This window comes from Aspergillus steynii (assembly GCF_002849105.1).
Source record: "Aspergillus steynii IBT 23096 chromosome Unknown P170scaffold_7, whole genome shotgun sequence".
NCBI lineage: Eukaryota > Fungi > Ascomycota > Eurotiomycetes > Eurotiales > Aspergillaceae > Aspergillus > Aspergillus steynii.
Window position 1 is genome coordinate 2,383,885 of NW_020194404.1, and position 25,753 is coordinate 2,409,637.

The 25,753-nt window shown below is 51.7% G+C and overlaps 11 protein-coding genes across 11 annotated transcripts; 5 read left to right on the forward strand and 6 right to left on the reverse strand.

Annotated features, from left to right (window-relative positions):
- Positions 1–2,314: 2,314 nt before the first annotated feature.
- On the forward strand, positions 2,315–4,176 carry P170DRAFT_365708 (nucleobase:cation symporter-2 family protein; the record flags this gene model as incomplete). Its single annotated transcript, XM_024844720.1, has 3 exons — positions 2,315–2,406; positions 2,465–2,631; positions 2,684–4,176. The coding sequence occupies 3 exons, from the start codon at positions 2,315–2,317 to the stop codon at positions 4,174–4,176; spliced, it is 1,752 nt and encodes a 583-aa protein (XP_024701412.1).
- A 254-nt stretch (positions 4,177–4,430) lies between these two features.
- On the reverse strand, positions 4,431–5,576 carry P170DRAFT_429257 (NAD(P)-binding protein; the record flags this gene model as incomplete). The annotated part of the gene is made up of 4 exons (XM_024847881.1): positions 4,431–4,663; positions 4,729–4,801; positions 4,884–5,399; positions 5,454–5,576. 4 exons carry the CDS (start codon positions 5,574–5,576, stop codon positions 4,431–4,433), a joined length of 945 nt encoding a protein of 314 aa, XP_024701413.1.
- An 808-nt stretch (positions 5,577–6,384) lies between these two features.
- On the reverse strand, positions 6,385–9,459 carry P170DRAFT_512688 (non-ribosomal peptide synthetase; the record flags this gene model as incomplete). The annotated part of the gene is made up of 1 exon (XM_024855010.1): positions 6,385–9,459. The coding sequence occupies one exon, from the start codon at positions 9,457–9,459 to the stop codon at positions 6,385–6,387; it is 3,075 nt and encodes a 1,024-aa protein (XP_024701414.1).
- Positions 9,460–10,915: 1,456 nt separating this feature from the next.
- P170DRAFT_449643 (SGNH/GDSL hydrolase family protein) lies at positions 10,916–11,845 on the forward strand (the record flags this gene model as incomplete). The annotated part of the gene is made up of 4 exons (XM_024851057.1): positions 10,916–10,934; positions 10,997–11,249; positions 11,323–11,578; positions 11,645–11,845. The coding sequence occupies 4 exons, from the start codon at positions 10,916–10,918 to the stop codon at positions 11,843–11,845; spliced, it is 729 nt and encodes a 242-aa protein (XP_024701415.1).
- Positions 11,846–12,204: 359 nt separating this feature from the next.
- On the reverse strand, positions 12,205–13,667 carry P170DRAFT_414972 (MOSC domain protein; the record flags this gene model as incomplete). Its single annotated transcript, XM_024847041.1, has 3 exons — positions 12,205–12,305; positions 12,398–12,577; positions 12,620–13,667. The coding sequence occupies 3 exons, from the start codon at positions 13,665–13,667 to the stop codon at positions 12,205–12,207; spliced, it is 1,329 nt and encodes a 442-aa protein (XP_024701416.1).
- Positions 13,668–13,788: 121 nt separating this feature from the next.
- Positions 13,789–15,613, forward strand: P170DRAFT_467259 (uncharacterized protein). The gene is made up of 4 exons (XM_024852469.1): positions 13,789–13,969; positions 14,057–14,273; positions 14,526–15,117; positions 15,192–15,613. Exons 1-4 carry the CDS (start codon positions 13,927–13,929, stop codon positions 15,606–15,608), a joined length of 1,269 nt encoding a protein of 422 aa, XP_024701417.1. The 5' UTR covers positions 13,789–13,926; the 3' UTR covers positions 15,609–15,613.
- On the reverse strand, positions 15,498–16,932 carry P170DRAFT_260828 (uncharacterized protein). The gene is made up of 2 exons (XM_024843073.1): positions 16,888–16,932; positions 15,498–16,835 (listed from the first exon to the last, which is right to left on the reverse strand). Exon 2 carries the CDS (start codon positions 16,733–16,735, stop codon positions 15,710–15,712), a length of 1,026 nt encoding a protein of 341 aa, XP_024701418.1. The 5' UTR covers positions 16,736–16,835; positions 16,888–16,932; the 3' UTR covers positions 15,498–15,709.
- Positions 16,933–17,912: 980 nt separating this feature from the next.
- Positions 17,913–19,352, reverse strand: pre8 (proteasome core particle subunit alpha 2). The gene is made up of 5 exons (XM_024849923.1): positions 19,174–19,352; positions 19,095–19,114; positions 18,992–19,042; positions 18,313–18,921; positions 17,913–18,255 (listed from the first exon to the last, which is right to left on the reverse strand). Exons 1-5 carry the CDS (start codon positions 19,215–19,217, stop codon positions 18,137–18,139), a joined length of 843 nt encoding a protein of 280 aa, XP_024701419.1. The 5' UTR covers positions 19,218–19,352; the 3' UTR covers positions 17,913–18,136.
- A 155-nt stretch (positions 19,353–19,507) lies between these two features.
- P170DRAFT_414979 (E3 ubiquitin-protein ligase MARCH) lies at positions 19,508–21,026 on the forward strand. The gene is made up of 2 exons (XM_024847042.1): positions 19,508–20,493; positions 20,543–21,026. Exons 1-2 carry the CDS (start codon positions 19,669–19,671, stop codon positions 20,675–20,677), a joined length of 960 nt encoding a protein of 319 aa, XP_024701420.1. The 5' UTR covers positions 19,508–19,668; the 3' UTR covers positions 20,678–21,026.
- An 862-nt stretch (positions 21,027–21,888) lies between these two features.
- On the forward strand, positions 21,889–23,934 carry P170DRAFT_479038 (uncharacterized protein; the record flags this gene model as incomplete). Its single annotated transcript, XM_024853620.1, has 3 exons — positions 21,889–22,557; positions 22,627–23,528; positions 23,586–23,934. 3 exons carry the CDS (start codon positions 21,889–21,891, stop codon positions 23,932–23,934), a joined length of 1,920 nt encoding a protein of 639 aa, XP_024701421.1.
- Positions 23,935–24,218: 284 nt separating this feature from the next.
- Positions 24,219–25,369, reverse strand: P170DRAFT_512694 (F-box protein). Its single transcript, XM_024855011.1, has one exon. The coding sequence runs from the start codon at positions 25,293–25,295 to the stop codon at positions 24,306–24,308; it is 990 nt and encodes a 329-aa protein (XP_024701422.1). The 5' UTR covers positions 25,296–25,369; the 3' UTR covers positions 24,219–24,305.
- Between the last annotated feature and the right edge of the window lie 384 nt (positions 25,370–25,753).

Here is a 25,753-nt window from a genome sequence, read left to right on the forward strand (position 1 = left end):
GTTGGGGAGGAAGAGAGATGCAAGGCGGCCAGCAGCCAATGATGCTATGCTGAGCTGAATGGATGGGGAGGAGTCTAGGAGAGGACACCCGACGTGGTGGTCTGACCGGCCTTGGGGATGGTTTTACTTTTATCTACAGCAGGCGATGATCAAGTAATCGATCAGAAGATCCCGAGGCTGGCAGAGAATTGCGTTCAACAATTCCCATTCACGCCTGAGCTTGCGGCATGCGCAGCCCAGGAGTTGAGGTTGTTGCCATCACAGGCAGGAACGGCTTGTTGGGCGGCCGATCGCCCGCCGCCGACGCCCTGCCCAGACCCTGCCGCTTCCGGCTAGTCGGAGGGCCGCCCGCCAATCAGCTCCGCGCGTTTAACTGTTGAATCCCCAACGTTTTCCTGACCCCTGCAGGCGGTGAACCCGACCGCCGCCTCTGACTGGTGGAATCCGACGGCTGAATGCTGACTCAGGCGCCTGAGTTTTCCACTTAGTCATGCCGGTGGATAATGCACCCGCTCATCCCTTTATTCCTTCATAACTCCTGACTCCGTAATTTATCCTCCCCCCTTCAGCCGCGGCAATCGAGTGAGTCCACCCGGGGCAAAACCGGGGTTCCTCCGGAAAGATGCTCTCGTCCTCCGCAGTAGTGGCAGTGGCAGTGGCTCCCGGAACGGTTGATTTAAGGTCGGGATGGCGTTGGACTAGTTCTCGACGGGGTGAAACGGACAGGCCTGCTCCGACGGTATCAGATGCAGCCCTACGGCTGGACCGCCGGTTTGCCACTCACCAGTCGCCACCGAGGTTGGTCTGAGGCTGTTGCCTGGTCCTGGGGCTTGGAGCTTCTGGAGTTCTTATCCACATGAATCTTCGCGACGTTCGTTCCTGCGTGGCGATCAAACTCAGGGGTACGGAGTAGACAGCTCATTATGGAACTTTCAGGATTCAAGTAAACAGCTCTGCAGGAAGTCGCCCAACTGCGGAGGATGTAAGGGTTATATCTCGGGAATTTGCTTCCTAATAGGAAACAACACTCTTCACTGTGCCTTGACCCTCAGAAAGACGAAATAAGTAACGATTGCCTAAGTTGCACGAAGTATATTACATGCATTTCATTAGGGTTTCTTACCCGCGAATTTTCGCCCCTACCTCTCCTGGATCTCATCACGACACTCTTGCCTTAAATCGCTCTGTACTCAAGAAGCACAATTCATCCAACCCAGTAGTTGCGTCTTATTCAATGGGATTTGCTGGATCGTAAATTCTCAATCCATATCGTTCGCATAACTCGCGGATATATATCTTTCGGATCCTTATTGAAGTCTGCGGAATCTCAATCATTCTAGCCGCTCAATTTTCAAGAAAAAAAAAATGTTCCGATTGAAGGACTGACCGTTCTAGACTATTTGATTTAAGAATTACCCACTGGAGGATCGATATCTCCGTCGTGCTCCTATGCATCTACTCGTGTAGTCCGTCGAGCACTCTAACTAGTTATCGAGCGCCAGTTTCTGTGACTAACAGGATCCCCCTTCCGGACCGCTAATCCTCATCTGGACTGCACTAAACCCTGCTCGGAGTACATCGTGCCACACGTGACCCTGCACGTTTCCTCCATCTCCGTACTCCAGACCAAGACCTACTCCGTATAAGACTCCCACGCCCAGCATTCGGGATGATGTCTTCTCCGTCTCGTCCTTCTCATGCTTCGCTTCGGCTCCTCGCTATCAGGGCGTCCTGCCCCGATCTGGACTTCGGCGGTACCCGCCTTGGTCGCTGATAAGCAGCCGGCAGCTTCGTTTACATGAGCAGCGACTGTCAGCGAGTCCTCTTATCGCCGGCTCCACTATTTCCGCCAAGGAGGACCAACCGACGGGGGGTTCAAAGAGCTCTCGACATTGGTGCCAAAGTCTAGAGTTTCCAATCGGCCTATCATCATTGCGTGTGCCACGTTAGCTTGCTCCTTCTGGGCGGTCTGGGGAATACGCGAAGCTGGAGAGATAACCACGCCCAACCAGCTCGAGGAACAAGGAAAAGAAATTGCATTATTCGATTGCTTCACGCATCCAGATTGTCGCTGATAATCGCATCCCGGACCTTCGTCGACTCTCCGACCTCCGCGAATATGCTCTCGTTTATATATCGCCTGCATTCCTCTGGGATCTCGGGGGTCAGACTTCCCCGCATCGCCTCCGATCAATTGGATTCGTCGACCACTCGGGTTTGCCACGGATTCGAGATCCCTTGCCTGCCCTGAGGGGTTCTTCTCGACACTACTTCAACCCCTTCATTTAATTTCACCATCATATTTGCTGCCAGCATGGATGGCCCTGATCAGATTGGCCCCGACCATCGTCCCCGGCGGACATGGGCCGACCACACTCGGAGACTCGTCAAGACTTTTACTACCAGGTAATTTTATCTCGAGGTGCTGTTGTTCTGCTGCGGGGTCCTAACTGGGTGTCCATAGAGAGGGATTGATCGGAGACTATGACTACGCCTACCTGTTTACGCCGCATATTCCCTTCGTGAGCAAAACCAGGAGATCGGCACCCTTTTTCGGCCTAGAAGATCGAGTACCCGTGTTGTTGGCTTTGATTCTTGGTCTGCAGCATGCCTTGGCGATGCTGGCTGGAGGTGAGCTCCGTCTATACCTCGGGTCCTTGACCAAGCTAATGCGAGCCTTTAGTTATCGCCCCTCCGATTCTCCTGGGTGGCTCCGCCGCCGCCAACTTCTCCGGCGACGATTATCAATATCTGGTCTCGACATCCCTGATCGTCTCCGGACTGCTGTCGGCCGTTCAGATGACCCGCTTCCATGTCTACAAAACGCGATTCTACGTTGGCACCGGTCTGATCTCGGTGGTGGGTACCTCGTTTGCCACCATCACGGTCGCAACGGGCACCTTTAGTCAGATGTATAGCTCTGGGTACTGCCCAGTCGATGGCCAAGGCAACCGCTTGCCTTGTCCTAAAGGCTATGGAGCTCTCCTGGGTACTTCGTGTCTTTGCTCCTTGCTGGAAATTGGGCTGTCATTCATGAGTCCCAAAGTCCTGAAGCGGATCTTCCCCCCTCTGGTGACGGGCCCGACGGTCTTGCTTATCGGAGCGAGTCTCATCGAGAGCGGCATGAAAGACTGGGCCGGCGGCTCTGGTAGCTGCGGCAGCGACCCTTCCGCCCGAGCCTTGTGTCCCAACGCAGATGCACCGCACGCCCTTCCTTGGGGTAGCGCCGAGTTCATCGGCCTCGGCTTCCTGGTCTTCTTGACCATCATTCTCTGCGAGCGCTTCGGCTCGCCCATCATGAAATCATGCGCCGTCGTGATCGGTCTGCTGGTCGGATGCATCGTGGCGGCCGCCTGCGGCTACTTCGACCGCTCCAGCATCGACGCCGCTCCCGTCGTCTCCTTCATCTGGGTCAAAACCTTCCCGCTCACCATCTACCCGCCCCTGATCCTGCCTCTGCTGGCCGTCTACATCGTGATCATGATGGAATCCATCGGCGACATCACGGCCACCTGCGACGTCTCCCAACTCGAAGTCGAAGGCGCCACCTTCGACTCCCGCATCCAAGGCGGCGTGCTCGGCAACGGATTCACCTGTCTCCTGGCCGGTCTCTGCACCATCACGCCCATGTCCGTGTTCGCGCAGAACAACGGCGTCATCGCGCTGACCAAATGCGCCAACCGCAAAGCCGGCTACGCCTGCTGCTTCTTCCTCGTCGTCATGGGCATCTTCGCCAAATTCGCCGCCGCCCTCGTCGCCATCCCTAGCTCCGTCCTCGGCGGCATGACCACCTTCCTGTTCTCCTCCGTCGCCGTCTCCGGTATCCGCATCATCTCCACCGTGCCATTCACCCGTCGCAACCGTTTCATCCTCACGGCCTCCTTCGCCATCGGTATGGCCGCTACCCTGGTGCCCGAGTGGTTCCAGTATTTCTTCACCTATAGCGGCGACAATCACGCTCTGCAGGGCCTGCTCGACGCCGTGGTTCTGGTCATGACGAACGGCTTCGCCGTGACCTCCGTGCTCGGGTTGATTCTGAACCTGCTGATCCCGGAGGAGCCGGAAGAAGAAACGGCCGTTGTGGATTCGCGGAGCGAAGCACCTGTTGAGGAGCCAAAGGGGACTCCCGAACCGTATACGAAAGCGGATCAGTCCGAGGGGTCTAGAAGCATGTAATGGTCCCGAGGAGGTATAATCTATACAGTTGTTTATGAATGTTTGATAATGTTACGATATGGATGCGCGGTAATGGATGGATGGATAGGATAGGATAGGATAGGATAGGATACCCCGATGAATTTGAACCTGACATACCCTCGACATTTGTCCGTTTGCCTCCCACATAAGACTAGACCGTAGAATCACTGATTAATCCCCTTGACCATTCCTCATAAACACTCCACCGCCCAAACAATCACCACCTAAACCAATTAAACCCGCCCCTCAGTCTCCGCCTTCCTCAGCATCTCTTCCACAGACATAAACTTCATCCCCTTGAAGAACTTCTCATACTGCCGCTCGGTCTTCTCTTCCGGACAAGCCGTCGCCCCACTCACCTCCCATTCCTCTACTTCGGCGATCGTCAGCTCAGCCTTGGTACTAGGATTGGCGATAGTTCGATTAATATCGTCGAGGCTGCGGTGGGTTGTTCGGAAGGGGCGGTCTGGCAGTTCGTTAGTTTTAACTAAGGCAACTTGGACAGTGAAAGGATAAGGGGGTTGAATATACCGTAGAACCGCTCTAATATTTTCACCATCTCTTTATATGTGCCCCGTTGTCCGGTGATGTATGTCACTGGTTCCTGGGGAGAAGGCAAACAGGTTAGAAACTCCAGTCAACAGCCTAACGACTTTTGATATATGGGAAAAGGAAGAAAGACTCACCCACTCCTCACACCCTAACAACACCACCACCGCCCTCGCGACATCCCTCGCACACGTCCACGCCTGGGGCTCCTCGCCCGTTCCCCGGACCACCCACCGCCAGACGCTCGGGCGCGGATCAACCGGGAACTCGCCCTCCAGGAACGCCATGTACGACTTCTCCTCTGTCAGGAAGTAGTCCATGAACCAGCCGAAGTTGAAGCTCGTGGATTTGATCCCGGGCGTCTGGCGCAGGGTCTCGCGGAACGGAGCGCGCGTGCGACCATACATCCGGGGGATGTTGGGGAAGTCTTCGACGTTGCCGGCCCAGTCGGAGGGGATGAAGCGTTTGCAGAGTGGGGAGTCGAGACACGCGGAGAGGAGGGTGGTGTGGAGGGGGAGGTAGAGGGGTTCAGGGGGATTGAGGGTGGAGATGAGTGTTGTGGCGCGTGTGGAGGTGAGGATGGAGATGAGGGAGGGGAGCGTGTAGTCTGTTTGGTGGTAGGTGAGGTTGGGAGTTGGGTTGGTTGGGGGTTCCTGGGTGGGTGTTAGATGTTTTGTTAGGGAAGGGGAGGGATGGGTTGTAGATACCTGTCGAGTGAGGACGGCCACGGCGTATCGATCATCTTTGCACAGCTCTTCGATGAGATATCTGCTTAGGTTGCCGTTTCCTGCAAGAGCGATGACCTGGCGTTGTTCGTTTGGAGTAGACATATTCAAGATGAACAGAGTAAATAGGGCCGTAGGTCGATTCTGGAAAAATAAACTATTCTCGTTGAGTGATGTGAAGAGTAATGTCGCATATAATCGTTTGTCCAGTTGTGCTTCAGATAGTTCACCTGAAGTCAATTGCTGAAATAATATATGGGCCCAAGAGGCTTCTTTATAGATGGCCATCTAGACACCCTTGGGCATCCTGGCTGACCATACAGTCACCTTCGAAAGCTTGCTGGGAGAGCTGACAGGGCTTACACCGACCGCAGCTTGTATATGTAGTACAAAAGCATAGACCGATATGTATTGTCGTGTGGCCTCAGTATGAAAAGTGTATAGACCTGTAGGATGACATGCAAGACAGGAAGGGTGGACTTGGGGTTCTTCATGTATGGACATGGAATTGCCAAATCCCTGCTGAGAGAACAAATGAGACTCCGAATACCGTCTATTAGGCTCTGTTAGCTCACTTCGACGGGCAGTGCAAAGCGAGGTTCACGTAGATTTCGTACCTTCATTCATTCCTTTTGTCTTGCAGTTTATGTGTGTGAAAGTTCAACTGTAAACTTGAGACTATGTTCCGGATTTAAATGGGCCTAATACGGACGATGATGAACAGGATGAAATAACGAAATGATTTGATGATTATCTAGGAGACAAGGAGAGAAAGAAAGAGAAAAAGAAGAAGGGACAATGCTATGGCTATGCGACACGTGATAAGCATTTGACTTGGATTCTTCTGGCTCAACTTCCATCTTCTCCCGTCTGTCTTCCAACTTTCTCGAATCAGCCAATGATAACAAAACATTCAAGTGGAGGCAGCCTGGACCCAGTGAGGGAGATATGTTGCAATCAAAGAAGTAGGAGAAGGGCAAAGCAATAAGTCAGGATTGTCAGCGAGTGAATGACAAAGATTGGCGGTGCCAAACTCGGGCATGCTCTGCTGCATCTCCCATCGTGTTCGATCCCCAAATACCTTTTCTTCTAGCATGGGCAATAACGATAGAATTAGGTTGTTAGGACTCTGAGAGAGCCTTTTAACCCACTCCGCATACGGAATTCCTCGCATTGGTGACGCTTCGATGAGACTGTTGACGGATTGAAAAATCGTGGCCATGTCAATTGTACAGGTGGGATGCACAAGATTATATGCCTGGCCAACGCTGGTGTCTTTGGAGGCAATATGCAGCATTGCAGATACCACAAAGTCGACCGGCACAAAATCCTCTCTTTGCTGAGGCAGCAGAGGAAAGCTTGCATTCCTAATGCAGCTCGCCATGACCTTGTGGAAGAAGTCGTCGGTATTCATCGTGCCCATCTCGCTGTGGCCAAGCACAACCCCTGGACGATATATTGTCAAAGGAAGCCCGTTATCTATCGCTTTCCAGGCAATCGTTTCCGCAACAAACTGACTTTGGGAGTATCCAGTATCGTATCGAAGGGCGGCGACATGATTTGCAGGCCTTTCATCTTCAGGAAGGTGGGTTGACCCCATCACCAACCCCGTGGGCCCATATGCACTAATGCTAGATGTATAGTGCAGATGTTTGGGGCGACTCGTATTGGCAAAGCGTATCATGTTCACTGTACCCAGAACGTTGGCCGCTCGATGATTTGAGTAAGGCTGTACATAGTTGATGTGCGCGCCCAGATGGAACACAACGCTTGACCACTCTGCAAGATGCAGATATTGTTCAACGCCTATTCCAAGGTCTGCTTGGGAAAGGTCGCCAAGAAGAGCCACAATCTTGTCCTCTTGGCCAGGAAGTAGAGATAATTGATATTTCTCTAGCGCCTCTCGGATTCGTAGGATGCCATTGGCTTGATTTTCTGCGCGGACCAGACACACCACTGTCTTGACTTGAGGCAATGCCAAAAGCTTCGCTAGAAAGAACGAGCCCATAAATCCCGTGGCACCTGTCAGGAACACTCGTCCTTCTCCGTCGCTTTGCCAGTCAGCAGGAGAACCAGCAATAGCTTTGATATCACTACCCAAATCACAATCTTTCAGCCACAGTGCCATCTCTGCTGTATAATCATGGATTGGTGTATCGTTCCGTGCTCTGGACACCACATCACACATGCTTTCGAATGTCGAATTTTCGAACAAGGTCGCCACACGGACCACAACACCGAGTGACTGCTGAAGCTTTGAGACGAGAAGAGCCGCATGGAGTGATGTACCACCGATCAAAAAGAAGTCATCACTAGTTTGGATGCTGTCCAGTGACAGGCCAAGGATATCCTGCCACAATCCCTGCAAGTGATTCTCTATGTTGTCTGCAACAACGGCGCCGTTCTGGTTTCGGGCCAGTCTCATTGATTGACGTTGCCTGATGTATTCTTTGGCAAGCCTGATTCTATCCGTCTTCCCACTCGGCGTGAGGAAGAGAGAGTCCACCAACTCTATTCGAGGAACCATAAGTTGGGGTGGCGCTAATTTGGCATAAGCATCTCCAACAAGCCTGGAGTCGAGGTCTGAGACGGCAGGTATGACAAAAGCCAGCAGTTCCGAGCCACATTCAAGATCTCCATCATCTATTTTAAGGGCGACCGCCGCGGATACTAGAGTTGTCTTTAGCAAACATGCTTCGACCGACGCCAGATCGACCCTTCGACCATGTATTTTCACCTCACTGTCCTGGCGGCCAAGGTATTCAATAAGCCCCCTGTGGTTACTCCGAGCGAAGTCGCCGGTCCGGTAAAGAAGCCCTGTGCTTGTTTTGCAGGCAACAGAGAGGTGAGGGGCACTAACGTACGCCGAAGAAGTTTTCGCAGGATTCCGAAAATAGCCGGCTGTGACGCCTGCACCACCGACCAAAAGCTCCCCGGCATGGCCGTCGGGAACAGGCTGTAGGTTTTCGTCAACGATGAAAGCTTGGTAATTTCTTAGAGGTCGTCCGATAGGTATAGTGCCACTCTGAACGTCCTCGGGGGTGATCTGATGACACGTTGCGAATACTGTCAGTTCTGTTGGGCCATAGAGGTTCCACAACTGTCTTGGTGGACCATTGGCAAAGATTGCTCGGCAGGTTTGGATATTGACTGCTTCACCACCTGTCACCAGCGTGTTAACGTTGGAGTAAATTTGGGGACAAGCATTTGCCAAGGTTGCTAATAGCGATGTTGTCTGCCACAGGACGTCAATCCGGTCGTTTTGCAGCCGTTGTTCGAATATCATGGCGTCCAATAGCTCATGGCGATGGTAAACCACAATAGTGGCCCCATGCAGCAATGAGGACCAAATTTCCCACAACGACACATCGAATCCAATATTGCAGACATGACCTAAGCGGTGGCCTCGTCTAACGAGATCGACGTCGTTAAAGACCAAGTTCAGAAGGCCTAACGACAATACTTGCACGGCCTTCGGTTTACCTGTTGACCCCGAGGTGTGGAAGATATGAGATCGACAATATGGGTCATTTTCAGAAACCTCATGATAACCCGATGCTGTATCCCTATCGTCAAAAGCATGGTTGACAACAATTCGTTTGAAGTATCCGAGCCGATGACAGTTGCTGATATCGCTTAATAGTATCGAGGATTCAATATTATGCAGCATATTGCTGATGTGTGTATCCGGGAGATCGACATTAATGGGTACACAAGTCCCTCCTGCATAAATCACGGCAACTTGAGATATGATGTGGTCAATGCCGCGTGGCGCGAGAACACCAATTGGCTCTTCCTTGCGAATCTGGTGCTGCAGGATGGTTTGCATCAATTTCAACGCCTTGCAGTGTAACTCGCGGAAGGTGATGCTGTGCCCCCCGTCTTCAATGGCAACGCCATCATTGAACAAGTTGAGTCGATCTCGCAAAATGCGGGCAAGACCAAGCTCTAATGTTTCATCACTGAGAATATCTGCACCGACAGCCATGTTAGGAAAGTGACCTCCTTTGCAAACCCGAAAAGCAAAACGAAAGAAATATCGTGTCTTGGATGGGGGGTTGATGTTTAGAACTCGAATGTCGACAATTCGAGACCACGAGAAATGTCGTACACAGCTTTTGTGTTCTTATCTGCACGATCGCCTGCGAAGAAATAAGAGCGATGCTGGGTGCCATTCTTGGGTTCATTTTGTCGGTAAACCCGGAAATTTCGCATGCAGCCGTAGTAACCCTGGAACCTAGATGACCTCGCATTTGGATCACACGATTTTGAGTGATTGGCCTTACGTCTGAAGTATGTCGATATCCTCAGCACATGCGCATTCTGTTATAAACTCGACTGGAAGATTCGCAAGATTCAGTCAGTTAGCAAGCCGCTGAACGATATTTCGAAACTCAAAGACTATTTTTGGGATCAATTCCAAGCTTTGAAGTATACTTGCTTACTACCATGCGTTGCAATTCAAATAATTGACACACAATTACAGCTACTGAGCTGATAAATGGCACCGTGCATATTCTGATATGCTTTGATGTCATTCAACCAAGTACGCCTACAAACTGAGTCAGACCCGACAGGGAATGAGCGATCCGAGTATCAGGTACTTGCTTTTTTCATGAAAATTGGACTCAATGGTTATTTCGATGATGATGAAGCAGACATTTGTTTTTAGGCACTTGATTGGAAGCGATTGTTCTATTTCGAGAACCTGCAGCGATAACTGACTTTGCTAGTTCTCACAGATGTGGCATGCTATGACCCAAGATCGACATATAAAAGCTTTTATTTCGATTATGGGATGTCCGAGTTCTAATACTTACTCATGTTACGTACGGTTTTCCTTCCTTCCTTCCTTCCTAAGTTTGATTTAGGCTACCAAGAACCAGATGGGCAGATGCTAATCCTAGCCCTTCACGTCCCAATAGCCATAAAGATCTAAATGATTGGCTTTGATACTTTCAATCTGACTACACCTATACGAGCAGTAGTAGATCCCATGCCAACCGATAACGCTCTTTCAAAAGCCACAGCTGACGTTCACGTCACACAAAAGCTCAAAGCAATCAAGATCCCACTCCCAGATAGCTAGCAAAATATTCGTTGCCCTCTAGTTGATACAATCCTGCTGAAAAACCAATCCAAAGCCTTATAATATAATGGCGCGCTCATACCAGAGCTGAAGAACACATCGATGAAATCCTTTTTCATTCCCGCTAGTATCCATCAAAATGAGAATAAACCAGTTCCTTGTTCCCAGCATGACGGTCCTCAGCCCGGAGCAGCTGCAGAGCCCGTATCACCACTCCTTTTTCACGTTGTATGATTGAAATTGTTCCCCAGTATCTCAGTATCACCTGTCTAACGTTGTATAATCTACAAGCGGCGACTCATACACATCGACCCAGTTCAACACCCTAGGCACTCAACCCTCACTTGAAAACCCAATGGGGAACCCAAGTCTTGGTAATAGCCATTCTAACCTACCCAAGTCTAGTATAACATTTAATGAAAGACACCGCTTACAGGCCAAGGAACCACAGCCGACGGCATCAATTGGGTCGGATACTTAACAACAGAATACAATGCCTCGGTTGTCATGAACTACAATCTTGCAGCTTACGGTGCCACCGTCGATGATGCGGTCGTGGATGGCAAGTCAAAAGACCTGGTGTATCAGGTTACTAGCGATTTCAACGACTATTACTGTTTATCACTGGAACCGAGCCGGGAGTGGAGGCCAGATACAACTTTGTTCGGAATCTGGATAGGAATCAACGAGTAAGTCGGCTTGCGAGAAAGGAGTAAACGCAGGCCGAGTAGCTGACTCGAATTTTCTTCTCTCCTCGAATAGTGTTCTTCTCAGTTACATGCGAGATGATCCTTTGGAGATGATATCTCGCATCTTGCAGAGTTACCTCGCTGTCCTAGACCACCTGCATGAATGCGGAGCTCGTCACTTCCTACTCCTCAACGTGCCTCCGACTGACAGAACGCCGCAAATGCGGTGGTTCGAGTACTGGCAACGAGAAAGACACCGCGAGGTTGTCGTCGAATTCAATCGCCAGCTGCAGGCTGCGGTCGTAGGATGGCGCATGACTCACCGCGATGTATGTTCTGTTTCTCCTTTCATCACAATTAGCTCTACTTTGAACCGCGTATCTAACCATGTATAGTCTACCATGGCCCTCTACGATTCATGGTCACTCATGACCGAGATCCTCGACAATCCTCAGATCTATGGATTTGAGGATGGTGAGTGCATGGGTCAAGGATGCGTCTGGTGGGATGACCTTCATCCTACCTCGGAGTTTCATAGGCTGTTAGCTGATGACCTTGCGACGTATCTGAGTCAGTCGGGGACGGGTTTCGTGTAGCCATGAGGAATTATCAGCTGCAGATTGAGGAGCAACGAGCCTGGCGTAGGGATGGATGCAGGAATAAATTGTTCCAACGGCTATATAATTTCGTATCTTCCAACGTCATACTCTTCAATTGATTGGTGAAATGGTTTTGCAAGCCGTAGGAAGTGCCTCTTTTTCTTTCTCTCCCCCAGTTCTATTCGTCTATTTCCTTTCGTCTTTGCTGCTTCCAATGATCTTATAATCACGTACCAATCATTTGGGGCATAAAAATTCTATTGGAACCAGTATTGTCTTCTATATACCCACCTGAATTAATGTACATCATTTCACAATATCTACAATCCCACTGTAATCCATCAAGCAGAAAAAGATTAAACCCCCTCAACCTTCTCGCCCGGCGCCAACATCTTGATATAAAAATGCTCTCCCGTTTCAACCACAGACACCGCGTCACCGACCGAGAGAGTGAATTCTAGAAATGAATCAGCCCAGCTCATGAACCTAACCCACTTCCACACATGAAAAGAATGGTAAAAGAGAGAAGAAAAAGGAAATCAAACTCACCCTCCACAGCCGGAACAAGCTGCATCCCTAGCGCCGCATTCGTATAATCGCCGGGATCAATACAGCGATAGGACTTGAGCGTGCGATCGGGCTCGTTGCGATGCCGAATGCCCGTGTCGGGGTCCACGTTCGGAAGCTTGCAGCGCATCGTGCGGCAGACGGTGTAGATCTCCACGCCTTCTAGAACTTCTGTCTTATGGATCTGGGACTGTGATTGATCACGCAAGGACGAGATAGAACCTGGACTCGGTGCGATGCGAATCCGCTTCCACGCGTCTTCCGCGAACGCGCTCGGTCCCTGGACGATGATATTCGCTCGGAACCGCCGGATCGAGAGTCGTGGGATCCATTGCGAGCATCTTTCTGCGACGTCCTGTACGCTGGCGACGTTTAGGAGGTGTAGTGGGTAGGCGTCCGCGAAGCCGGTGACGGTCTGGAAGCCGAGGTCCTCTTTGCGTGGCGCGCAGCGGAAGATCTCGCGGTGGTGGGACGGGTCGACGCGGAAGAGGGTTAGAGGTCCTCGAGGGGAGGAATCTGATGGGCAGAGGAAGTCGCGCAGGGAAGTAGGGACGTGCTGCGCGTAGTCGAATGCGAAGGGGGCGTCTTTCCAGACTTTGACGGGGGCGGATGGGTAGATTGATAGATGTGATGAAGGGGGATAGAGTGGGACGCGGAAGGAGAGGTCGCGGGAGATGAGACCCAGACGAATAGCCAGCTTTTTGAGGGAGGAGAGAAAGCCAGTGCCTGCTGGGCGAGGGTACTTAATGAGTAGCACGCCTTGCGATTTCACCTCCTCGAGCTCGGGATGGTAATCGGGCGCTGCAGGGTCTGGGATCCAGATCTCGGGGCGGATGAGCGCCAGGCGGCAGAAGGGACCTTCGCGCATAGTTCGCGCCGTCCAGTGTGGTTTGCTAGCAGACCCCTGGGGAATCATGTATTCGGCGAAGCAGAATTGTCGGTCATATTGCAGTCCGGTGGGGACGACGTCGGCCACGTCGAGCTCAACGCCAGTGCAGCTCTTGATCGGGTATGTGAAGAGCGCTTTGATGCGCCAGGATGGGCACCCTTTTGCGTCGGTTTGAGTCTCAGGTACTCCCTGGCTGTATTTGGGATCATATTCATCTTGAAGATTACTGCGATCTGCTGGGAGACCGAGTCGGCGACATCCTCTGGGGGCAGTTGGTTGTTGGGCACGCAGATGAACCAAATAGAAGACAAATAGAGGAAGAAAGGAATAAAGATAGTTGATTGTAGGAAAGACGGCGTCCATTGGAGGTTGAGTTGTGGATGGTGACGATGTATGTCGCTGCAGCAAAGGCTGCAAGGGAGATCAAAAGATCGAAAAAGCCTCCGTCGATCGGCTCCACCAACGCTAATTCCACCTCCGCAAATGATTGCTTCATCGCATCCGACTGATTTCCACGCCAAAACACGCTTGCATCATTCAAAATGAGAATCTGGGAATATTACAGAGACTTTCAACGTGTTGATTCCATCTGAACCGCTTCACTCCAGAGTCCTTGCTCGTCATGGACAGGCCGGACTTCCTGGGCTTGTCGAGCCAAACACCGCGTAAGTCGCCAGCCTATCTGTATCTATCGAATTCTTCTTCCAATCATCATGAAGATCTCTAGAATGATCACGTCTAACTGCTTACAGAACGCGTGGTCTCATTTCCAGCCTCGCAGTCGCTGCACGCGTCTACCGCGTCGGCCACCACCGCCATTTCCACGGGTCTTGCTCGTCTAGACGAGGCGCTGTGTCCGTCGTCGCTGGATGATTTCTCCGGCGTTGCCCATCAAGAGGCCAAGGGAATTCCAGGGGGTCATGTCACGGAGGTCTTCGGGCCTCCAGGCGTCGGCAAGACCTCTCTTGCGTACGCTCGCCTCTCTCGTGTTTACCTTGCATCCACTGACGCGATACACGTCTGTATAGCCTCAGCATCGCATCAAACGCTCTCCGAGCAGGAGGGAAGGTCGTTTGGATCGGTAGGCATCTTTCCGTCAGCCCTTCTGATGACCCCAAACTAACAACTCAGACACGGGCTCTCCGCTGCCCAAACCTCGCCTGCGTGACTTCCTCACCTCCTCTGCCTCTCCCTCTCCCTCCTCCTCTCCCTCCAACCCAGACTTAATCTCCCAAAACCTCCTCTACATCCAAACCCGCACCCTCCCCCACCTCCTCTCCCTCCTCCACCACCCCCTCAAACCTTCCCACCCCCCAACACCACCCTCCTAATCATCGACTCCATCTCCGCCCTCTTCCAACCCTACTACCCAGCCCCCTCAGACCTCAAATCCCGCCTCTCCACCCCCCGCACCGACAGATCGCAGCTCTCCTGGCTCCTGAACCGCAGATGGAACGTCACCAGCGACCTGGCGTCCCAGTTGTCCAAACTAGCCGCTACGCATAGCATGGCCGTCATGGCGCTGAACCAGATGCATACGCGCATCAAGGGCCTGCCGCGCGCGACACTGACGCCGGTCCTTGCAGGTGGAGGCTGGGAGACGGGGGTGTTTGCGAGGGTGGGGATTTATAGGGATTTTGTGCGGGAGGGTCAGTACCCTGATGCTAATGCAGGTCGAGATGGGGATAGCAATGAAGCAGGGCAGGCGGGGAGATTGAGGAGGGTCAGGTTTGCAGAGGTGATGAAGCGGAATGGGAGGGCTGTGCTGGTTAGGAGGGAGGAGGATACCGTGGTGCCGTTTTTGATTGAGATGGTTTGTTTCCCTTTCGGTTCCTTTCCTAGTGTGATTTTGAATGGACTGGGTTGAAGCTGATGAGTTCGGTGCAGGATGGTCTTCATGCGTTGGATGAACCGGCTTCTTCGCGGAGAGTGGAAACGCAGAAGGTTGTTCCGGAGCCGGAATTGGAATTACCACAGACATCGGAACCGGACTCGGGACTGAGGAAGGAGACAGAGCAGGAACATGGACAGGAACCTGCAAAAGAACGAACGCCGGAGCCTGAGTTGGAGAGAGAACCGCTGCAAAACGTACAGCATCAACGAGAGCAGGAGACAGAACCAGAGCAAGAGAACGAACCAGAACAATCGCTACAAGGACAACAAGTCCAGCAAGAACCAACCGACTCCCTTGACACTACACGAAAACGAAAGGTCGACGAGATCGCAGACAGCCAGGACGAAGATTCGGACGGGGAGTTTGGGTGGAACGAAGACGACGATGCGGGATTGCTAGAAAGACACTAGCAAACCGCTATTATTATTGGATTAATTATCCGGAATACTTCCTATATACTATTCGATTCTTTACATCGTAAATCGTCACGCTGGGCCCGCTGGAACCCAACTCAGACGCTGCTGTTCCCCCTGCGCCGTTCAACCCACGTCGAGACTTCCGTCATCGTCACGATCTTCCCGTTGGCCATCCTTCGAGGACTGGCCTTATTTTCTTGTCGGGATGGTCCACACGTCAGCGCGTCGGCCACCGTGCAAAAGGTCATATTCCGCGAGAGTCTGGATGACCCGACTGCCGGCATCGCGGCGTTTCCGGCATCCAGCGAGTTTAACTGCACTGCGTTGTCGAGTGATGGCGGCCGCTGGTGGCTGTGGACGACGTCGACGAGTTTCCCGAGCACCGCGAATTCGAGTTTGAGTTTGATGCTGTAGATGGCGCCTTTGAGCGTGATTTGGATGGCGTAGTAGTTGGCGTATTCCAAGCCCAAAAGCACCAAGTCCATGACGAACATCAACACGTTGATCCCCACGAGCTGGTGCATAATCTTTTGTTTGGAGCGCTCCGACCCCAGCCGGAGCATTCTGACGGTTTCCCACACATACAACGCCGAGATGATCACCTCTTGGATTGTGAAGCCGGTCATCTGCAGCTTCTCCATAATGTTATAGCCTTGTACAAAGCGGCGCGATGGGTCCTTGACGTTGGAACCGTATGTGAGGATGGTTGTAGGTATGTGGAGGAGGAATATATTCGCAATGATCATATAAAGGACGCGCCGCAGGATGCGCTCGTCGCGGATCACCAAGTGAAGACGCGAGTAGAGGACGAATGATTGACCGGTGACCATGGTCCACCAGCCGACGCTGAGCATGGTGACCGACAAGATGGAGGTGGCTCCGGTGAAGAATTTCAGCAGGAAACCCAACGAGTATGGAACCACTCCCAGGCAGCCCGAGAGAAGCAAGCTCCAGAAATAAAGACCGCCCCAGCGCCGGAACGTCGATAGGACGAGGACCACCAGCTCCACCACGTTGTAGCAAGCGATGGCAATAAAGAGGAATAAAGTCGCCTTGATGCCGTCCTTGCCGTTCTCGAGCACCCCCGATATTCCATCCAAAGGGTCTTGAGCGGATGCCATATTTTCGTTTCTGGATAACGTGTGCTGCGAAGCTCAGAATCGTCTCATTCATTAGGGGTGGGTCATTCTGCTCCAAATATTAGTAGGCGCCCAGAGCTCCCTCGAGGAACAGGGTCAGTTATTTAGAAACCATCTGGAGAAGGACTACACACCATTCAAAGAATTTAAAATTGCCTCAGAGTCGAGCATCCCTGCCGCCAATCAGTTTCAACACGTTCTCCAACTCCGGAAAATCAAAACACACAAAGAAAGAATTAAAGCAAGAGAGAAAAAAACACCACCACACCTTCGAATCTACGGTCGCGTGCATTGACTTGGCTCCTCTCCCATCAACCAGTGACCATGCGAGGCCTCAAGCCAAACAAACGAGCCAGTGGTCTGACGACGGGGGAAGACATTGATGAAAAACAAACAAGCAAAGGCAAAACTGGTGACAGTGACTGCAGCGGCAGAAGCAGCAGGACGAAAAGTGCATTAATCAAGGAGAACAGAGATCTGACTGGAGGCTGCACACTGCAAACCACGATGTTGGTGGTACAATCTCGCTTCCAGCTGTTCATGGGACCCTTCCCCTATTATATTTCAATTCATAAGGGCCACGCTGGGTGGCCCTAGCGTAGATCCCCCAGACCCAATCCATTGCTCGCAGGGACCCGAGGGAGGTACGGCCTCCTGGTTTTTATTTGCTATCGGGATGCTAGACACATGAGGATCCGAGCTAGTCGAAACCGCCATGGAGAAAGTTTGGGGCCATTGTTGGATTTATTGGGCCAACGCCACTAGGACAAGCATCAGCAAATTCAAATAGATTTAGCGCCAGCAGAAAAACAAGAAAACAATCACCCCGACCACCCGTTGCCAGCGATGGAGGATGAGTGGCCTTCGTATTTCCCCTGGCAATAAACGCACGGGTCATTCCGCTGCGGGGGAGATGAGAGCCCAGGATTCTTGTCCATGGAACACGCCATCGAGGATGGATTGGAAAGGCCGGTGTGACAGAGATGCGGTGACCCGGTCAGAGATGCCGCCAACCAACGAATCCTTGCGGGAGGGCGAGACAAGAGAAAGAAAAGGAAGAGAAAGTTGTTTCCCTCCTGAGCGGCACCCGCTTTCCGGCCTTTCTAGACCGCCGGTCACATGTCCGGCCTACCAACTACGACTGGATTGTCTGGACTCTGATAAAACGCATACATTCCCATATGATATTTCTTTCTTTTATCGCAAGCATTAATGAGCAGAACGCCCGACTATCTCATCAATTGCAGACCCCAAAGGTCTTGTCGTCGCAGACCGAGTACGGTCCATGTGCTAATTGTATGGTGCCCGAGAACCTCGCAGACTCGACAGATGTCTATTAAACTAGAAGGTTCGTTGAATAACAAAGGTCCAAGCGTGTATCAATCATAGGTTGGTCAGGTAGTCCTCGATCTCCTCCTTGGTCAGCTTCCTGAATCGGGGTCCCCGGGACTCCTCGACGCCCTCGTAGCCAAGCAGGTGGTCGGCGGGAGGGCCAACAATGCCTAAACAGGAATCAGCTGCATGCTGGATGTAAATCGGTCCGGGTCAGCTCCACTCACCAAGCTCTATCGTGTCCCCGTTCATCTCGCCCTCGATGGTCTCCTTTAGCGTCAGAAGGGCGATGTGAATGGCATCTTCCAGCTCAAGACCCTCGGTGTAACGCTTCTCAAGGAAGGTCTTCGCACTCGTGGCGTGCTTGCCGATGGCCGTGGCCTTCCATGGGTAATAACTGCCACTGGGGTCGACCTGGTACAAGCTGGGGCCACCCTTCAGGATACCGCCCGTCTTGCCCGTGGCCTTGCGGGACTCCGGGTCCTCATCCTCTCCCTTCGCCGCTTGTTCCGACTCGGGCTCGACACCCTCGTCCCAGCCGGCGATCAGCAAACTGACACCGTACGGTCGGACACCACCGGACTGCGTCGCCTCTTGCACGACACGGGCCACGTCCTGCACCAGGATCCGGGTCGGGGGGTATTCGTTGTAGATGCGCTTGTAGCCGGTGTGAGACACCTTGCGGGCCTTGTCGACCAGCACGCGGTAGTCAGGACCCATACCGGCGTAGACCATACCAATGTCGGGGGTGATTAACGAGATCTTGGAGAGGGAGGGGGGGTCGATGAGGGGCGAAGACGACTTCTTTTCCGTAGCAAGGACGATTCCATTTGTGGCTGGACATCGAAGAGGGGAGTCAGTAATTGATCGAGACCAACTAAAGAAACCCGCATTGGACGTTCATACCTTTGATTCCAAGGGCAGTCACACCCGAGTTGACGGCGTTCAAGGCATATTCTGCAAAAAGATTAGTATTCTCATTTTATCGCCGACAAGCTTGAGGCATTACCAATCTGAACCAGCTTTCCACTGCGGGCCAATGTTAGCTACACGTATGTTCATCCGTTGCTAGCGGGAGCTCGTCTTACCTGGGGGAGAAGGTGGTCAGGGAGAACGAATAACGGTCAGCCATGGAGACGTCTGGTTACCTCCACGAGCTCTGGAGGGGGAAAGTAGAAAGGTAGGAAGATGGAGACGAGTGGTTGACAGATAGAAGCAGTGGTGGGGGATCCAAAATGAAGCTCCTCTGGTCAGCGAGTCCGGAGTCAAGGCGACAGGATGTTGACGCAGTTGCTCGATGCCAAGCCGCGTCTGGGGCGGTGACGGTAGGCGAGCGGCTAGCGTCGTTTCGCCGCGCTTCTGTCGCTGTCTCTCTCCACAGCTGTCTTTAAGGCTTTTTCTTTCCCATTTTCCATTTTCCCTTCTTCCTTTTCCCTTTTCCTCTGCATGGATTTTCCTCCCATCCTTCTCTGTATCTACTCACCCTATCCCGACACATAGTCTCCCTGTCTATTATACCGGGTCGCAGGTAGACCTCGGGTGCTATATTATGACAATCCCTTTCGAACACGTCATTGGACAAAATGGACCTGCACAATGAGCCACGCTGGCAGTGGCCTGCAAGCTCCTCAGCCAATGCTCCCGGGAACGCCGGGGCAGAGGAACAACCCGAGCATGCTCACAACACCCATGATGCGGGTGCGCCTGCACCAGAAGCTTCTCAGAAGCATTATCCACCTCGCGTCTGCCGCATCTGCCTGGAGACCGTGTTGCCCACGCTCCACCCTCCTGCGGAAAACCTCCCCGGGTTCCTCCAAGGCCAGCCCCGAGTCGTCTACGAGTCGGAGGATCCGGAACTTGGTCGCCTTCTTCGGCCGTGCAAATGCAAGGGTTCCTCGCGATACGTCCACGAGGGTTGTCTTCAGTCCTGGCGGCACGCGGATCCGGGCTATGGCAAGCGCAATTACTGGCATTGTCCCACCTGTGGCTTCCAGTATCGCCTCGAGCGTCTCACCTGGGCGCGTTGGATCAGTAGTTCTTTCGCACAGTTTGGATTGACTTTGAGCATTTTAATTTTCACCGTGTTTCTCCTCGGTTTTGTTGCTGACCCTATCATTAACCTTTACGTGGACCCCATGGAAACCCTTTACTACTCGGAGTTCTGGGACCCGACGGTCTCCGACGTTCTACCGACTGGCCGGGGCCATTCCTGGTTTGAGCACTTTTTCAAGGGACTGGCTTCCTTGGGCGTGCTCTCGTTCATCAAAGCTCTGTTCGCCCTATCGCCTTGGCAGTGGTGGAACCTTCGCAGCTCTGGCGTTGTCAGTGGAGGTAGAAACACTGGCAGGAGCCGAGCCGCGTCTGTGAGCTGGATCGTCATCTTGATTGGCGTCCTGACCTTCCTCTGGGTAAGTTGGCTCTTGTTACACTGATTGACCGGTGCTAACCACGTTGCAGGCCGTGTACAAAGGCGTAAGGAACTGGAGTCGGAAAACGTTGGAAAAGGCTGGGGAACGAGTCATGGATGTTCCGTTGCCCGACGATGATGGCGATGTGCCGAACAATGGCTCCGAGCGTAGGAAGGATGATTGATCATCACAAGGCATTGGCTTCGGATGCGAAACTCTTGATGATGGGTTTTTATACCGGCTCCGAATAGCCTCGCACTACTTTGAGTTGTCACGCTCCTTTCAATGACGTGCCAATCAGTCAATGTGCGAAGAACGATTTGGCCCTCTTAACCTCTGGGTTCTGTCTGAGAAGTTGAATGGTTGGAAGAAACGTTTTGTCTCTTCCTCTTCGTTCTCCTTTATCCACCAGGCATGCCCTTAGGGAGGGCCTTTCTACAGCTCGATCCGAATAGGCGTTTCAAGTAGTGAGCGTTTTCGATTGAGGTGCAGTACATACATCTGATAGTTTAATATTAATATCTTCATCGAAGTATTTCACACTAATATTGGTAGATCCTTTTGTAGACTACTCGGCGAAGTAATCGTTGATGCAATCCCGTATTTCGCGGCAGTACATATCTGCCTGGCCGTCCCGGTAAGTTGTCATTGCTATCTCCCCTTTTTCACTGAGAAGCTTGAGGAAATTGGATCTTGCCTTTGGTATTTATGACTGCCTGTGCTTACGCCTATCTCCCACAGGAAAAGATATACCGGTCGATTAGAAAATGTTGCGGACAAAGCCATACCGTACACAATCCCATTGTTCCCAACCCTAACATGAAATCCATGGCCGTTATTCTACACAACTATAATCTGACATTCTTTATGCATTCACAGAAAAAGGGTAATTCTTGTTTGTGTCTTTGTGTCTGGACTTCTCCATCTTGAATATCTAATATATGCTAAGCACAAACAGAGAGGCGGAAGGCTTTCCCTCCTGCTATTGGCTTCACTCGAGCCCAGGCTTCTGTTACTTTATTCACTACAGTCGTACGCTAAGGTTAGCGCAAGTATGCATGGCTGTTTCTCACTGGAGGCTGGAAAAGCACTCTGGTGGAAGTCTCCATCCTCATAAGAGCTATTGCTGGAATTCACCGTTAGATGGAATATGCCTAACGCCCACCTCGCGCATTTTTTTGCTTCTTATACCTCTTCCTTTTTTCCTTGCCCCTCAACTTATCTTCTCACCTATCCTCACGCTTCTACATTTCCACTTCGTCCTACTCGTCCAAAGCAATCTTGCTCTATTTCTTTGCTTGACTAAAGTCCCGTGTCTGTCTCCAGTTCCTGTCTATTTGATTTTGTATCCAACTGTCTTGTTTCAGCATCTGAATTGGCATATTGTGACTCGAAATGTCTAGCAACAATCCTGTGTCTCCAAGCGTTGCATTCAGGCAGCACTTGGACCAAATTATCCAATATCAGCACCGTCGTGAAAGAATGTTCAACCTGCCTGATCTCCATGCATTCTTTTACAAACGGGTGGTTGAACGACGGCGTCCTGCTGAAGAGGAGCACGACTCAGACGTCGCAAGCTCGTCCGCCCATGAGAGCCAGCAAGCGGATCTCCTCGCTGACGCAGCGTATCCTGAGTTCAGCCTTTTTGGACATATCTACCCTGATATCCCTGATACCGACTCAGACTCCACAGAAGAATTCGTCATCCCTGAAATCCCTCCTGAGGCAGCTCCTCGTGAATCTACTGCCCCAGCCGCTGAAGATATCACTAGCGACGGTCCTTCTGCAGTACCAACCACTGGTGCTCCCACTCATGAGGCTCATACTGCACAAGTTGTTGCTGAGCATGTTCCAACCGGTGAAGCTGCAACTGCAGACACTTCGGTTATCGGTGGTCCTACTGCTGTTAAGCCTACTACTGAAACAAGTGAGTGGCTGGTGTATGACCCTGAGTGGTACGACTCTGAACAGTGGGAAACCATGGAAAATATGGAAGATCTGCGCCAGGAAATCGACACTAGTGCAGATCAGGCCGCAGTGTCTACTGGCAACGAAGACACAACAGTCAGTTCTACTCCCCCAAACACACAGAGACACTTTCTACTCTTCTCAACTAACCGAATTCACTTGCAGACTCCCCTTTACCCCCACCTCCCTCTTGAACGACAAACCTTTCTCCACGGAAACCCCGATTCTTCCTCCACCGAACCCTTCCCTTCCTACTACGAGTCTTACGACGCTGAAGCTTCTCGCATCAACGAAGAGACTGAGCAAGCGTACACTTACGCGCTCTCCAAAGTTGCTGAAAGCAGCCTTCTCTTCGAAGACATGTCGTTCAGACAGCACCTCACCCCCTTCGCGCCTCGCGCGCCTCCTACCTTCTCTCCCAATGTCAATCCCGATTTGCGTTCTCATCAGGGTCCAAGTGCCTGGCCTAGAACTCCTGTCCGTCCTCGCAACACCTCTCGTTTCTTTCCTGGTGGTAACACTCCCACTCGCGCCCGCTACGCGGCTCAGAACCCCCAAAGCACTGTCGCCGTCGTCCACGCCATGAGCTCTAGCGAGATCCTTAGCCATGCATCTTCTTCTGTGCAACCTCAGGTTGCGACGCAGCCAATTGAACCCGCCCCTTTGAACAAAAGACTGATCGAGGAAGCCATTCGTTCTGGCCGTATCTCATCCGGCGATAAGAAAGCCGAGACCTTCCGCGCCATGACCGAGCTGCTCCTCGATTCCGAGATCAACGACGAGCTGCGAAGCAAGTTCAGCGCTCTGTCTAACGACGTCCTGCGTTTGGAACTCGACATCTTCCAGGGCCCCGAATCCTCGGCTGGCAACTTCCTTGGCCCAAAGACCATCGAGCAGATCACCCCTATCGCTCACGCCTTCATCGAATATCTCGGATTCCTTGACGAAACTCTCGAGAAAGAGGCCCGCGATGCCCAGTCTGTCAAGCGCGCCGTTGTTCACGCCGCCTCTGACCAGACTGCTTCTCTCGAAATGAGATTCCGCGGCATGATCCGGCCCATCTTACGGTACGTACTCTCCCCAATCCATCATCCATCATCAGGTTCAGCTAACAGAAGACCCAGAAACCTGAAGCGTCCTCGCCCGGCCGAACACCGCATCCTCCAAACCTTCATCGACCTCTTCGACGCCTACGTGTACAGCGACTTCTTAAATGTCTACAACTATCAAGTCATCCACGACAAAGTCCTGTACGACGAGCGGATGGCAGTCTCTCGACTGCTCATCACGATCTGGGCCGTCCTGCAGCGGACGGTCGGGAACTACAAGGCCATCATGATGGTCAATGATGAACTAAAGGCCCAGTTCATCAGTCCCGCCATGGGCCAGATCGCCAATTACAAGGCGATCTGGGACGACGAGAACGCCCTCTACCGGAAGGAGGTTGACGGGGGGGTCCGTTTGGGGCCCTAGGGTCTTTTGTTTTCTTTGCTTCTTTCTTTTGCTTTTTTTTTATTCTTATTTTTGATGTTTAATGAACTGTCCTTTTGGACAGCATCTTCATGGTGCTTTGGCTTTTCTTTTTCCTTTCTTTTCCTTTCTTTTTTTCTCAATGGCAAAATGAAAAACACTTGTAAAAGAAAAAAGAAAAAAAAAAAGAAAATTGTTTGAGTCGCCAAAAAAGGCTTCTTCATTTCAATCATAGTAGAAGCAAAGTAATGAAATCACGAAACTACAGTGACAATACTAAGGACATGATGAACTCGTTCTGTGTCGGAGACGTCTGGTAAAAGTCCAACCCATTCCCAAGAAAGCAGCACCAGGTACCGGAAACGCCAAAGCAGTCAGCAACTCGAGCCAGAATCACTACCACTAATATCAAAATCCAACTCCAAGTCCAAGCCAAAGTAAAGGTTATAATAACCACAATTCGGACAAGTATGCTTCCTCCTCTCTTTCGCCTCTTCTTTCTCCTGTTTCTTCTTCAATCTTGCCTGTTTTTTATGCCGCTTGCGCATCGAAGGAGTCCACACAGGCTCGATGCCGCTGCAACGCCGTATCGGAGCACGAGTGCTCTCAATCCAATTATCCAACTCAGTTCCAGAAATATAAGTCAGGTGCCAGTCGGCGTTATCAGGGCGAGAAGGAAAGCTAAAGAGTTTATTAGACTCCGAATGGACGATCAAATCACACGCAGGGAATAAATCTTCAAGCGCCGTCTTCTTCTCTTCCCGGTACCAGGAATCCATCTTATCGGCAAGCTTCTCCGCATCTGCGTATAGATAAAGAGGATCTCTTGAGGGGATCAACCGTCCCCCTTCTATTGATCTCTCGAGATCATCGAGGCGCATCGATCGACCAAGGTCCCATGCCGCGTAGAAATGAATCGTCCCTTGTAATGCTTCATTCTCGATAAAGCAAATCCGCGAGGTCGGGGGCTGCTTGAGCAGCATTTTTCTCCAGCTGGCTTCTGCCCGGAGGTAGGGCTTTATTGTATCCGTGATGAGTCTGTCCTTGAGAGGTGCTAGCGCTGATACTGGTGCTCCCCATTGAATCTTTCGTGGTGGGTCCGTGTTGAAATAGGTGCTAAAGAACTGGGGCCACATGATCTGCGTGATAAGTGGGTTCGTCGTGCGTGGGTGATTCTGGGTTTCGGTTTCGGGCATCGGTCGGAAAAATAATGCAGTTTGAATCTTGGGGGAGTCCCGAATGACAGTATTCCAGGAGCTACAAACCCGGGCAGAGGTTAATAGGGTGCGCATGTCGAGATGAAGAAGGATTTGCTCCATGAGCTCGGGGATGAAGAAAAGGGTTGAGGCTTGCTGTTGTGCCATTTCGATGAGATGGAGAAGTGCTTTCTGTGATATTTGGCAGGAGTTGGGTAGCTGTTGATGATATGAAGGTGGATGGTAGATGGGAGGACGGGGTGAGAAAGTCTTTCGACTCGAGTCATACTGCGGCCAATATAGCATCAGCATAGCATCATCTGCACCAGCTTTGGTTATGTCATGTGAGCACTAGAACTCTATTTAGTGATTCTTAAATAGGAAGATACATGATAATCTTCACTTTAAGAATAAAATGCCTGGACCGATTGCTAAACTGTTGGTATACGAGGCATCGCTGGACCCATCAATCACGATTCGAAGAAGATAAATGGGATGGCAAGGTGCTCTCTACAGGCCTCAAGGAACCAGAGAAATCATTCACCACACTCTTCGGCGGCATTTGATCCTTTCCTGTTCTTTCAACTCCATGTACATACTAGCACCACCCTAGAAACCGAGCATTT